Genomic DNA, 13,745 nt, shown 5'->3' with positions numbered 1-13,745 from the left:
GATAAAATTGCGGACACAAACCTCTTTCCTAGCTCAGCAATGATTATCTGAATAACCGGTAATTCGAAGTAGTTGAAAACAGGACATAACAAAAACCTGCATAATTGTGACCAGTATCGCACATATAGTTCGCTGAAACTTTCTGCAAAACACGCTGTGATTTTCCGAATTTGTTTTAAAAAGTTTCCCAAATAACTGTTTCAAAGTCCGAGGGCTCAAAATCATATATCACTACTTGAGCCTCCTCACTAAATGTGTCCTGCCACACCAACAGACATAAATATGACGTCAAAGAAAAATTCATACACTACAATAGATATTGTACAACAACCCCGAGTAAAAAAAATATGAACATATATGTTATAATTGAGCCTAGAAAATATTGACTAACTGACTCGAATTTTCAATTTGCCGTGTATAACGGCCCTGAAGTGAAACAGTGGTTTGAGGCCTGCATGAAAATGATTTTAAGGAACGACAACTCTTGTACAAATGTATGATTTATTTATCGATTTAAAGGCAGGCATCGACAGTTTAACACACAGAAAAGGGAGAGTACGGAACCTACTACTTACTGCTTCATTAAGGTAAGCATTCACATTATTTGGAGGTGCGTTCTGTATAAGAAATCCACCTTTGCATAGTGTAGCAAAACGTTCAAAATTGAAATTTGTGATTATTTTACGTTATTGTTATGTTTTGTCAAGAAGATGCTATTCAAATAGTGACATACGCTTGCCACTGGGCTCTGGTTAAAAGGGACGCAACTGATACAGAATTAACTGACGCATTAAAAAACAGAAAATAATGGACCATTGCAAAGAACGTCTATCTCGACACATTTTTCTGAATAGTCACAGATATGGTATCGATCTTCTCAGAAATAATCACATGTACGTATGAAGTGAAGGGATATTTCATTGTGTATGTATTGCTCTGTTTCTGAATTTATATATAAAGTAAGATTTTGGATATGCTGGCATTTCATATCAATGGCGAAGTAGGCGGGGAGAAGGCAGTTCTGTAATTTCTCTCCCACCTTTTTTTTTGTTATCTTATTCGAAAAAAAAGAAAGTTAACTAACAGTTTTATTTCATGTTTAATGAAAAATATATGTATATCAGCGATTTTTAGAAATTAATATTTCCGTTCAGAAACGAAATTTACCCGACATATCATATGATCATAATCCAAACTCAACTTGAATAAAACCAGGGCAAAATATACTATATATATATATATGTATATATATACGTAGAGTTCAAGGAGAATAAGGTCATAAGAATAAGTGTCTACTTCATCACTGACGACACATGAAAACTTACCCATAATTGTCATCAACCATTATCTTTTGAAACATTGTGTTACGAGTTTGTCAGTCAGTTGACGATTTCTTGCACGAAAATCTTGGTAATTGGAACAGGGCCCTGAATATCGAATCAACTGCGACATGTAAATATCTTAGGTCTTGGATGCAGGGTATTGCTATACAGAAATGGAAAATTTACAATAGCGAAATTGAAACCATCACGCTTATCATACAAGCGGCTGATGTAGAAGAATCTTTAGTGACTTTGATTTCCAATTATGGTGTGTAAATACCATGAAAGTTTATGTTATTTAAAGACATCAATATATATGCGGCTGCAGCAGAAGCCACCAGTACCATCCAATACTTTGATAGTATAAAGAAAAGAAAGTGTCCTCAATATAATATAGGGCTAATCATGTAATGTCAAGAGATCATAAAGCAGTAGCATGTATGGTAACGTTTTCAATTAACAGGTATATCAAAAAGATTATGCTGACCCCTGGGTCCTCTATCTTCAAAGTCAAATAATTCCAACACAACAGGCTTGATAAGTATAGATACAGGAATTTTCTGATTATTGTACATTCCCTGTTATTTCGTTGTCATTTGTTTTTGTTTTCATTTATACGGAATTCAGATGATCATGACTGTGTACCAGATTGTATGGCTTGCATCATTGCTGGCTGTGGCTGCCTCACAGTCCTTCCCGGTAGTCAACACTCCTTCCGGTCCAATCAAAGGCATTGTTGTTCCTACTCTCGGACATGATATAGTTCAGTTCCGGAATATTCCTTATGCTAAACCTCCCTTGGGCAACCTTCGATTTGAGAAGACTGTTCCCATTGAACCATGGAAGGAAACTTTAGACGGCACTGTTTTCGGACCTTCATGTATACAAGATATTCACTCTTTACCAGAGTTTTGGGTAAAAGCAGAAAATAACATTACTTCAGAAGACTGCCTTCAACTTAACATATATGTGCCAGGGGCGGTTTCAACATCAGAGAAAAAGTCCGTCATGTTTTGGGTTCACGGCGGAGGTTTTCAGATAGGAAATAGCTGGTTCCTGGATCCGTCGTTTTTAGTACTCAAAGATGTCATTGTGGTCAGTATTAACTACCGTCTCGGAGTTTTCGGATTTCTAAGTACAGGAGATGCCGCCCTGCCGGGTAACTATGGACTATGGGACATGATAGAAGCACTGAAATGGGTAAATAAAAACATAGCATCATTCGGAGGCGACCCTGAATCGGTTACCATTTTCGGAGAATCGGCAGGAGGCTTCGCTGTTTCCTATTTATCAGTTATTCCAAGCAATGAAGGACTATTTAAACGCGTAATTCCTCAGAGTGGAGCTTCAATTGGTGATTTTTGGGAGGTTAAGGATCCATTCATACTTACCAAGAGAGTTGGTAGCTATGTTGGCTGTATCACTGAAAACGACTCGACTGTTGACCGGAAAGCTCTTGTAAGTTGTCTGAAGGAAAAATCTGCTGAAGATTTATTTAAAGCTCAAAACGACCCTAATACAACGGACTTTGGAGATATACCCATTAGTCCACAACTATGGCCGGTTATTGACGGAGAATTGCTCGTTAGAAATCCAGACAAAAGCTTGGAGGATTTGACATCTAAAGAATCCATTTTCTTTCGATCTCTTGACATGATGGCAGGAACGACGGACAATGAAGGTTCAGTTGTTCCATTTCTTGTCATGCAGTTACAGGAGTCCAGGAACTTTAATGTATCAGACGGTATTCCAACTGTTGTATTGTGTGAGGATTTAGCCCCTGCGTTTGCCAGACAAGCATACAACGATGAAACCATTGTACCGGAAATGCTCTGTAAAGCCTACAGTGAGGAAAACATCCAAGAACAATCCAGAAGTATATCAAATTTGTTTGGAGACATTGCTTTCGTTGCTCCAACTAAACAATTACTGAATTTCCATTCAAGGGAAAGAGCCAGTTCGAATACATACCAATACTTGTTTTCAAAGGGCATTACGTTTCCCTTTGTAGTTCCCAATTATAACTGGTCTAGAGACGGAGCTGGACATGGAGTTGATCTATTGTACCTTTTTGGTCCGGATGGCATGTACCAACTCGACGAATCTTTATCCAGTACGGAAGGACGAGAAATGACCGAAATTCTTGTGAGCTATTGGAGTAATTTTGCTAAAACGGGGTAGGTGATGAAGTTTCTTGTCATTATATTCGAATTATCAACCTTGTTGTCGTTGATCCATTGTGATGTAGTTTATTGGACTCAACCACTTGCACATAAAATTGATGTTTTGCTATTTTCAATATTTCAATGTTATGTTTCATAAAATTATTTGTGCTGCTAATTCAAACCACCTGTTTTTCATCATTTTCAGAAATCCCAATGGCGAGGGCCGCGTTCTCTGGAAGACCTTTGGTCCAAACGAACATAACTACATGAATTTGAATGTAGAACCTGTCATGGATCAGAATGTATTTTCAGAGCGCATGAAGTTACTGCTTGAGGATATCCCGAATAAGCTTAGGAAGAGTGTTAAGACTGAGCTTTAGGATTTGTAGTAAAGATTCAGTCTACAGCATGTGAGCTTTGTGTTTGACTTGTAGTTAGTTCAAGCTGAAATCAAGTTATACTGTGTACTATGTGAATCTATTGTAAGAAAATGTGTTAAAACTTTACTTTAGGTCTTGTAGTTAGCTCAGGATGAATTTAAGTTATACATTGTGAATCCCTGATAACGATGAGTTTTAAAATTGAACTTTTACTTAAAACTTTCGTCATGTATTTGTTTTATAACAGCTGGCTTTATCACTAACTGTAGCGGAGCAAATCACGTGTACAATGCATATATAGATCAACAAGAAAATACCAATATGTCAACATATTCCTAATCCAAGCTTAAATTCAATAAAACAAGGGCAAAATATGACCAAAATAAACAATTACACGGGAACTCTTGAAAAAGAACAAGGTGAAAAGACCAGGTGTTCCGGAAGATTAAGCGTCTTCTGCTTCATCAACGACACCCGTAATGTAAAGCTCGGTCAATCCATGTAAGTAATAGGTTTTCAAATAACAAGGTAGACAACAACGGAACCAACGTCCAGTGTCATATCATACAAAGAAATAAATTATTTCTCAATGAAATCTTAATGACGACTGGAAAACGTCCCATAATTAGATGTCGAAAAACATTTTTATCTCATATTTTGATATCATTATCAAGAATGTATTTTAATTTGTAACAGTGCAGTTTTATAAAGATAAGCATATAGCCAGACAATCGATGTGTATATAAATATGAAAATAATATTAATATTAAAAGAGTCAATATAATTTGTACACATTTTTTTAACCAAGGGAAATCTGAACTGATTGGAATACATTTATATTGATATATTTCCGAATGAGCAAACTATTTCAATACTATTCAAACATAATGAGAATAATGACAACCCAACCCCATGAAAAAGAAGTTCGAAGTATTGCGTATTGTCCAAACAAGTAAACCAGACAGGCTGATATAGCATTTAGGGAAACATGGATGTCATGAACGTGATATAAGCATGTGGTGTATGTGTTATATTACGTCTCCCGAAATTATTTATCATCGTTGGGCTCATATTCGGTTGTTTTGCAAAAAGTGCACGGTTTGCTTGATTTTGTGGAAATATATTTTGCTCCCGAAATTCAGAAGAACTATAATTCATGGCAATTTATATATTTAACATTTTATGGACATATAAATTCGTGGATTAAGTGTAACAATGAATTCAACGGAAAAACTTCATGTATTTACAGTATACGAAAGTGACATTAAATTGTTGTTACGATGTAAATCATTTCTCTTATCATCATAGTTATAATATGGTTATACAAAATGGTTGAATATATGTGTGTATTTTGAGGCCTGATCATAGCATTTACCGTTGGAATGAAAATTCAAGTATTATTGACAACGATTTTAACACATAGCAAGCAATCTAATGGATTATGATATTTACCGTGGCATTTATATGACCCACTAACGGAATATGCATTTTATCATTAAATATGAGAAAATAACATATCACCAACTGATAATGGCATGTTGGGATAACTTGTGAAGTGACAAAAAAGTATGATTTGATATGTAAAGATGGACGATACATTTACTGTGTAATTCAACTTACTCGCTTACCACTATGTTCATGTGTAAGCAAACCATTCATGGACATTTTGTGAATCTGTGAACCTGATATTAGAAGCGGTAACTCTCCTATCAGGTTTTACATTGATGTTTTTGATACTACGGCCTTTAAAAGTATGAAATGAAATAAGTTCATAGTACATGCATGTATACATTTATCGGGTCATAATCTAGATCACTGTTAAACACTTGTCTCTCGGTGTTCTCTGTCACCATGTTTAAGTGGACCGGTGACGGCTAATATTGACAATAGGGTCTGGCATGTCCTAACTAGACCCAAGTAAACCTAGATAGTTTGAGAATAAGGTAAACAGTAATTTGAATAAAATAGATCAAATAAGGATTATTCGTTCATTTTGAATTTTCTTAATTCTTAATTTTTTTTTAATATGTTAAGAAATGACTATTTTTCTACAATGTTTCAGGTAACAAACCGTCTGATTAAAATGCAGATCCGAATAAGATCTAACAACATCTCATAACAGGTCATGTTCTGTTAAAAGTTTGCCTTAGCCAAGCACATTACCGTTTATCGAATTTTGAAAGTGAACGAAGGTAGACGAAATAGCTTGCATAATCCTAGTTGTTTATTAAATCATTTCATCACAACATGTCGACTGAAGCTAGAGCATATCTTTATGTCAATGTGATTAAAATGCTACCTGAGCGAAAATAAATATATGAATTTTTATCAGAATGGTCTACATGTTGTGACGAAATGACTTGCTGTAGATGTCATTCGGGCCATTCATCTGTTATTAAGTACAGATGGTGCGAAGGTCGCCAGAACATGACTCCTTATTGGATGTTATTAGGTCCTTTACGAAGAGTGATAGAGCTATAATTAAGATACGCATTTTAATAAAGATGGCAATAACAAATTAATACATAGCTTCCGTACTGATGCAAGCTTCAATATTTGAAGAGGAAAATCAATTCAAACATATGTACATGTATCTTTCCTACTTGGTTGATTCTACAAAATGTGGATTTTGCATTCTGGGCTCTGGATTGTGACAACAGAAGTCTGTAATCGCTCATTCCTGAGAAGTACTGGATGGATCTTTCTCATATTTTATATGTAGGAATAAGAGAAATAAGAGGAAGGAAGATAAAAGAAGGGAAAATATACAAGTTTCAAAAAAAAAAAAAAAAAAAAATGAAGACCAAACAATCATGGGCGTCAAGATTCCCCTTGGATCTCTTGTTTTTATGACGTAAGGACCTATCTCATAACTTTGATCACATTGTACTTGCTCTTAAACAGTTATGCATTTATCTCTCGCTGTAATCATCACTCTGAAAAGATCTTTATTGTTTTCTGTAAGTAGACAAATAATAACTGACTTCGTTTTCGCATTTGAAAACAACACTAAGAAACAGTGTTTCTATGTTGAAATCCCACATGTTTCTGGTCAATATGGAATAAATAAAAAATGAGCTATGTTATATATTTTGAATTTTTTGAAATTTTGAATACATATTGACTATGTCTATATCATATTTACCAACCATGCAACAAATCCGCCAAGATGTGATAAACTCTAAACGCAGACTTTCGAGAGATGCAGGTTGATGATGAATATAGGGAAGTTTTATGATCGTCATAAAGACCACATTCTATTTCTTTGTGTGATATTAAGTTAAATGTGGTTGATAATCGTTAATATGCATGTTGGTTTCATTGTGGCTTTTTAACAGTTTTACCTTTATCTCATTTGGTGACATCAATTCCATTAATTGACCATGGCTTATACGACATGTCGTCGATAAAGCAGGAGACTTTTACCCCCAGGAATATCTGTTGTATTCTACGTGTATTACTTCAGGAGCCTTCTTGTAAATCTAGTTCATAGTTCATTGAGCTTGAATCAAGATTCTATTGATATTTTGGTGTTGTTGTTCAGTCATTATGGGAAAACATATATTGAGAGCGAGAACCAGTCTTAATCATTAGAAGATTTATCACGTTTTCTGTTAGTTTTGATACAACTTTCAAGAACAATATACTGCGTCACATGGGCCATTTCAAACCAACGAGTAAATGAATGATGTTTATCTTGATTTTGCTGAGTCGGCGAAGGATTGCTAAGGAAATATGCACTCTGAACATTATCAGGAGGAAATATCAACTGAATAACATACGCAATGCACATCAAACAATACAATTTTGTAATTCAGTCATCATCAATAAATGATTGAAACCAATATGTTAGTTTAAAAAGTTTCACGAATCTGTCAAAACACGAAATATAACACAAATATCCTCTTAATGATATCAATTTGTTGTGCGAAGGGTTCCATTTCTGATTTGTTACGGCCGTCTTTATCTTTCTATATGTAACAGATCGGCGTTAACCCTTTAGCACTTCGACAATGTATGTAAAAATGGTTACATGTCACCAATTCATTATCACATGTCCTCCGATAACGGCATTTCATTGTATACTGCCATGAGTGCTATTATAGTTAGAATTTATTTTTGTTTCAATTTTTAGAACACTTGATAGAAAAGCAATTAAAACAAAGCATTCTATCACTGTGATACAAGTTATAAGGTTGTAATTATTCCTTAGTTGATAACACAGACATTTCTTTCTTTTGACCTCATTTCTGTCTTCCCCTCTTCCTACAACATGTGGTATCATCATTACTTCATATTGAGTAGTCGGAAAGATAATTCGTCTTCCCTTTACGAAAACCGTCGGGGTTGCTCGTGGTAGCGATGTAGGTGTACGCATACTACATACGACCATCTCCAGACAACAATTAGTGTTACTCATATACCGTGATACGCCAGTTTGTCTATACATAGGTCTTACATGTCGCTTGCTATTTCTAGCACAGGTTGTCTTTGAGTTAGATCCCGTGCTTTATATGTGCTTACGTTTTCAAATGAAACGAACTGGTTAAATTTCTTATAAACCGCTTTTAAAAGGTATTATCAAAAACTATACAATTTTGGAATTTTATATTAAATATTTTGATGTGCAGTAACATATCGTACGATACGAGTAGTATGAATAAGCTATTCGATTAAAGTGTGCGTGAGATTTGCTCTGATTGATCAAATCACGCAGCGCTCCTAACACAACATACCTTTGCTACAGTGTACATACGCGTGTGGTGATTTAGTTAACTGTAGATAAAAGCAGATATCCATAGTTCAACACCCAGATAAAAGAAGAGTGGGGTACTACGGCAACAGAGGTAAGCAATATGATTTATACATTTTACAATTAAAAAAACCAGTATAGAAAAACGGCTTTGAATATTATGGTATTGTTTAATGACGTTCACAGCCACCTAGTGACTCAACATAAGGAGCTCAACCGATACAGACGCATTAGAATGTAGCGCTTTATGCAACAGTGACACAGACATTATCTTGTTTATGTTGATATCTTTCTGCTTGCAATAAATGCGTGTATTTTATGTAGACGGCATTTTATTACGTGTGTACTGTATGTGTGTTTTATAGCAGTGTCCCTGATTCTGCTGACACTAGGTATTGAGGATACATAATCGTGTCTTCAGTAATAACAAATATATTTCACATTTTAATATTTTAGTATCTTTTACGTCAGATATACTAAAAATACTAAACACACCAGTGAAAGATATTTGTAACTACTGACGACACTACTGAATATTCTATTTATTACACTTTCACAAGCAAAATACATGTAGCTAAATTACTGACATATTTAGAATACTTATAAAACAAGGAAGCTGACTAGGCTTTTCGCGGGCACTACTCACTCATTATAACTTCGCAGTGCGATGGAAATTTATTTTCATATTCACATAGAAAATGTTACTTATTCGCGTCACTAACAGACGTAATGATGTAAAGCGTTCAGAGAGAGTTAAACTTCAAGTTACTCCGCGGCTGAAAATATGGCGGAAACCTAGCTGTCGATGTCCACTGCTCCACTGTCTAGCTCCGGCTGAGGATTGAGTTAGACATCTGATAAAGTAATTTGAAATGCATTGTTTGCTTACGCCGATGGAAATGAAATTGTATCATGGAACGTAGTGTTACTTGTAAATGACACCTCCAAGATTCTGGTTTTGTACCCCGGGTTTGTCAATTGTATAAGCTGATTTGTTGTCCCTTTTCATTCATGTAAGCCTGCAAAGGTTTTTTTCACGAAAATGTGATATTGTTTACCTGTGAAAAGTTAACAAGACAATATTGATTTCTCAAATAACTCCAGAACAACAGACTTGATAAGCATAGGAAGATATTTACTACCTTAGATTTAACTGCATTTGATACAGTCAATCGGAAACAGAAATCGCTTTTTTTTTCTGCAGAATACACATAGTGACGACCATGGCTGTATACCAGATTGTATGGCTTGCATCATTGCTAGCTGGGGCTACCTCCCAGTCTTTCCCGGTAGTCAACACTCCTTCCGGTCCAATCAAAGGCATTGTTGTTCCTACTCTCGGACAGGATATAGTTCAGTTCCGGAATATTCCTTATGCTAAACCTCCCTTGGGCAACCTTCGATTTGAGAAGACTGTTCCCATTGAACCATGGAAGGAAACTTTAGACGGCACTGTTTTCGGACCTTCATGTATACAAGATAGTCACTCTTTACCAGAGATGTGGGAAAGGGCAGAAAATAACATTACTTCAGAAGACTGCCTTCAACTTAACATATATGTGCCAGGGGCGGTTTCAACATCAGAGAAAAAGTCCGTCATGTTTTGGATTCACGGCGGAGGTTTTCAGATAGGAAATAGCTGGTTCCTGGATCCGTCGTTTTTAGTACTCAAAGATGTCATTGTGGTCAGTATTAACTACCGTCTCGGAGTTTTCGGATTTCTAAGCACAGGAGATGCCGCCCTACCAGGTAACTATGGACTATGGGATATGATAGAAGCACTGAAATGGGTAAATAAAAACATAGCATCATTCGGAGGCGACCCTGAATCGGTTACCATTTTCGGAGAATCGGCAGGAGGCTTCGCTGTTTCCTATTTATCAGTTATTCCAAGCAATGAAGGACTATTTAAACGCGTAATTAGCCAGAGTGGAGCTTCAGTTAGTGAGTTTTGGGATGTACATGATCCATTCAGACTTACCAAGAGAGTTGGTAGCTATGTTGGATGTATCACTGAAAACGACTCGACTGTTGACAAGAAAGCTCTTGTAGGTTGTCTGAAGGAAAAATCTGCTGAAGATTTATTTAAAGCCCAGAGTGACCCTAGTACAACGGACTTTGGAGTTTTAAAAGTGGCTCCGCTGTTGTGGCCACTTGTTGACGGAGAATTGCTCGTTAGAAGTCCTTACAAAAGCTTGGAGGATTTGACATCTAAAGAATCTGTTTTCTTTCGATCTCTTGATGTGATGTCAGGAACGACGGACAATGAAGGTTCAATTTTGCCATTCCTTATCATGCAGCTGCAGGAGTCCAGGAACTTCAATTTATCAGAAGGTATTCCAACTGTTGTATTGTGTGAGGATTTAGCCCCTGCGTTTGCCAGACAAGCATACAGCGATGAAACCATTGTACCGGAAATGCTATGTAAAGCGTATAGTGAAGAAAACATCAAAGAGCAATCCAGAAGCATATCAAATTTGTTTGCTGACACTGCTTTTGTGGCTCCAACTAAACAATTACTGGATTTCCATTCAAGAGGAAAGACTAGTTCGAATACATACCAATACTTGTTTACAAAGGATATTACATTTCCCTTTATAATTCCCAGTTTTCCATGGTCTAGAGGGGCTGGACACGGAGTTGAACTATTGTTCCTTTTTGGTCCGGGAACATTGAATCAGTTCGACGAATCATTATCCAGTACAGAGGGACGAGCGCTGACAGAAATTCTTGTGAACTACTGGACCAACTTTGCTAAAAATGGGTAGGTTTTAAGGTCTTTTTTAGTATATCTAGACTTTTTACATAAATATCATATTTAAACATTTCACACATAAATTACCAAATACAATATATAGTTATTGATCTTTGACCTGTTGCAAGATATTGAAGTGAACTCAACTACTGGCACATAACACTGATGCTTTGCTTTTTCCTAATTATAATTTCTTAATTTCTTGTACTGCCACAGTTCATACGTCAGCTTGGACTAAACATATACATTGCCTGTTTTCAGAAATCCTAATGGCGAGGGCCTCGTTCACTGGAAGACCTTTGGTCCAAACGAACATAACTACATGAATTTGAATATAGAACCTGTCATGGAACAAAACGTTTTTGCAAAGCGCATGAAATTGCTGCTTGAGGATATCCCGAATAAGCTTAGCAAGAGTGTTAAGACTGAACTTTAGGTTGTTTTTGTATGAGGTGAAATCATGTTATTATGTGTGAATTCCTAGAAAATGTTGCAACTGAACTTTATATCTTGTAGTGAGAAGTGAACTCAAGCTATATCGTGTGAAATCCTAGTAAGTGTTATAACTGAGCTTGGGGTCTCGTAGTTAGTAGAGAAATCAAGTTAAACCATGTGAATCTTTAATAACCAAGTATTGAAAATAAAGATCATGTTATTTATGATTTATGTGTTGTGGGGAGGCATGTTTATCATTATGGTAGTTCGTTTTCATATTAACAGTGCCATTTCATACACCAGTAAACTTTCTTTGTAGACTGTCGAAATATATTTGTTTTATAACAGAACGCTCTATCATTTACTGTAGCGGAGAAATTAAAGCATGAAATACTAATATAAAAATACTGTGATCTTCTTTTGATATCATGATGAAAATATTTTAACTCTGTAACTGTGTAGTTTCACAGGAAAATAAGCCTTTAAACAGACAATTGACTTAAGGCATAATGTATTATAGAACCGTATATAAACATGATAATCTTGATATTTTGTGTAACTTGCGAACATTTTATTAACCCTAAAATACGAAAAATAGAGGCAATGTTGTAAATACATGTATGTCGTTTCATCAGCAATCATTCTACTGTCACGACAATGTAACCTGGCCCCACTCTCATGGATCTTCCGTAACTTAAGGGATTTTCCTTAACTTACGATTGGCCATAGAAAACATTACGCAAGTTAAGGAATTTGTCTTAGACTTAAGCTTTGCCTAAACTTATGTAATGCTCTTTTATAGTAGTTAAGATTTCTTTGAGGAAGATTCGTGAAACTGGGGCCAGATAGTGTAAGCTGAGTTTCGAGCCTGTTTTCAAGTTTCAAGTTGTTAACACTAAAAAACGAAATTGTTTTTTTCTCTGCGTGGTCCTTATGCTCCTCCATAAATTGTTGTAATGTGGTCATAAAATGTCCGAATATCTGTAAATTATGTAACTCATATGACAGGCACAGCATAACATAATATGGAAAGTGACGTTTTGAAATAGTATATACATAGACAATGAATGTGATTTGACCTTGGAGTGTGACACGCTGAATAACGATTCATTTTACCGCTAAATTTCGCTTACACGCTCACCATTTTTATTTTAACATTAGCTTTGTCTAACAAACCTAAACAAAGCTTTGATTTTACAGTTTTTCCCCACTTTCCAATATTTCAAACTTGTTATATGAATCTGTGAACCAGATATTAGAAGTGGAATTCCTCCATCGCATTTTAATTAGATAAACATCAGCAATATTTTGCACAAGGGGTCTGTTGAAGCTAACATTTCATAATACTCCCAAGGCAGAAATATCCCTGTAATTTCCCACATTAACTTCAAGCCCATTGCATTCAAACTGTTCAGCTATAACCACACCCTGCAATAACTGAATGTACAAGACCTAAGGAGAACTTTACCGTCACATTTTTTCTTGTTCTATCTCTACTTATAACTACAGTCCAACTGGGCACATAGTTACTGGTGACTTGAATTTTTCATGAAGTGTCCTACATACCGTGAAACCCCGTCCGTTAATTGGAATTGGAATTTCAAGTTAATAAGGGAGTCCATTAAAACACATGAAAGAGAAGGGAAGAATCGAAAATATGCTTCATTGAGTTCACTTTTATTCTGTCCTTTTCTCTTAGAGGAATTTACAGATAGAAAATGTACATTTCAAGATCTACATGTCAGCTATGTCATAGTGCCTGCAGACAACGCGCGCAATATTTGGATCCTTGTCTGCAGACATTAAATACATTTCCTGTACACAAAAATGATTAGATTTGCTTGTTAAAGAAGGAAACCGCACCTATACATTGAGTAACGAAGAAAAACTTGCTTATCATGCTTCAGTATCTACGTGACAAGAAACCATATAAAA

At 35.8% G+C, this 13,745-nt stretch overlaps 2 protein-coding genes across 2 annotated transcripts; both read left to right on the top strand.

The window, feature by feature from the left end:
• The first annotated feature begins 1,949 nt into the window (after window positions 1–1,949).
• LOC132546895 (cocaine esterase-like) lies at window positions 1,950–3,867 on the top strand. The gene is made up of 2 exons (XM_060210623.1): window positions 1,950–3,499; window positions 3,693–3,867. The coding sequence occupies exons 1-2, from the start codon at window positions 1,950–1,952 to the stop codon at window positions 3,865–3,867; spliced, it is 1,725 nt and encodes a 574-aa protein (XP_060066606.1).
• A 5,976-nt stretch (window positions 3,868–9,843) lies between these two features.
• LOC132546893 (carboxylesterase 1D-like) lies at window positions 9,844–12,067 on the top strand. Its single transcript, XM_060210621.1, has 2 exons — window positions 9,844–11,384; window positions 11,637–12,067. The coding sequence occupies exons 1-2, from the start codon at window positions 9,844–9,846 to the stop codon at window positions 11,809–11,811; spliced, it is 1,716 nt and encodes a 571-aa protein (XP_060066604.1). The 3' UTR covers window positions 11,812–12,067.
• Window positions 12,068–13,745: the final 1,678 nt, after the last annotated feature.

Source organism: Ylistrum balloti, unplaced genomic scaffold, assembly GCF_031769215.1.
Source record: "Ylistrum balloti isolate Yb309-2 unplaced genomic scaffold, AGI_CSIRO_Ybal_v1 Utg369920, whole genome shotgun sequence".
In the NCBI taxonomy this organism is placed as follows: Eukaryota; Metazoa; Mollusca; class Bivalvia; order Pectinida; family Pectinidae; genus Ylistrum; species Ylistrum balloti.
This window is presented reverse-complemented; position numbering and strand designations above follow the sequence as displayed.

What these genes read in the sequence shown, in the direction of transcription:
- LOC132546895 (XM_060210623.1), top strand. Translation starts at nt 1,950, where the DNA reads ATGATCATGACTGTGTACCAGATTGTATGGCTTGCATCATTGCTGGCT. An exon ending in AGTAATTTTGCTAAAACGGG is followed by an intron (nt 3,500 to 3,692) that starts GTAGGTGATGAA and finishes CATCATTTTCAG; the next exon opens with AAATCCCAATGGCGAGGGCC.
- LOC132546893 (XM_060210621.1), top strand. Translation starts at nt 9,844, where the DNA reads ATGGCTGTATACCAGATTGTATGGCTTGCATCATTGCTAGCTGGGGCT. An exon ending in ACCAACTTTGCTAAAAATGG is followed by an intron (nt 11,385 to 11,636) that starts GTAGGTTTTAAG and finishes GCCTGTTTTCAG; the next exon opens with AAATCCTAATGGCGAGGGCC.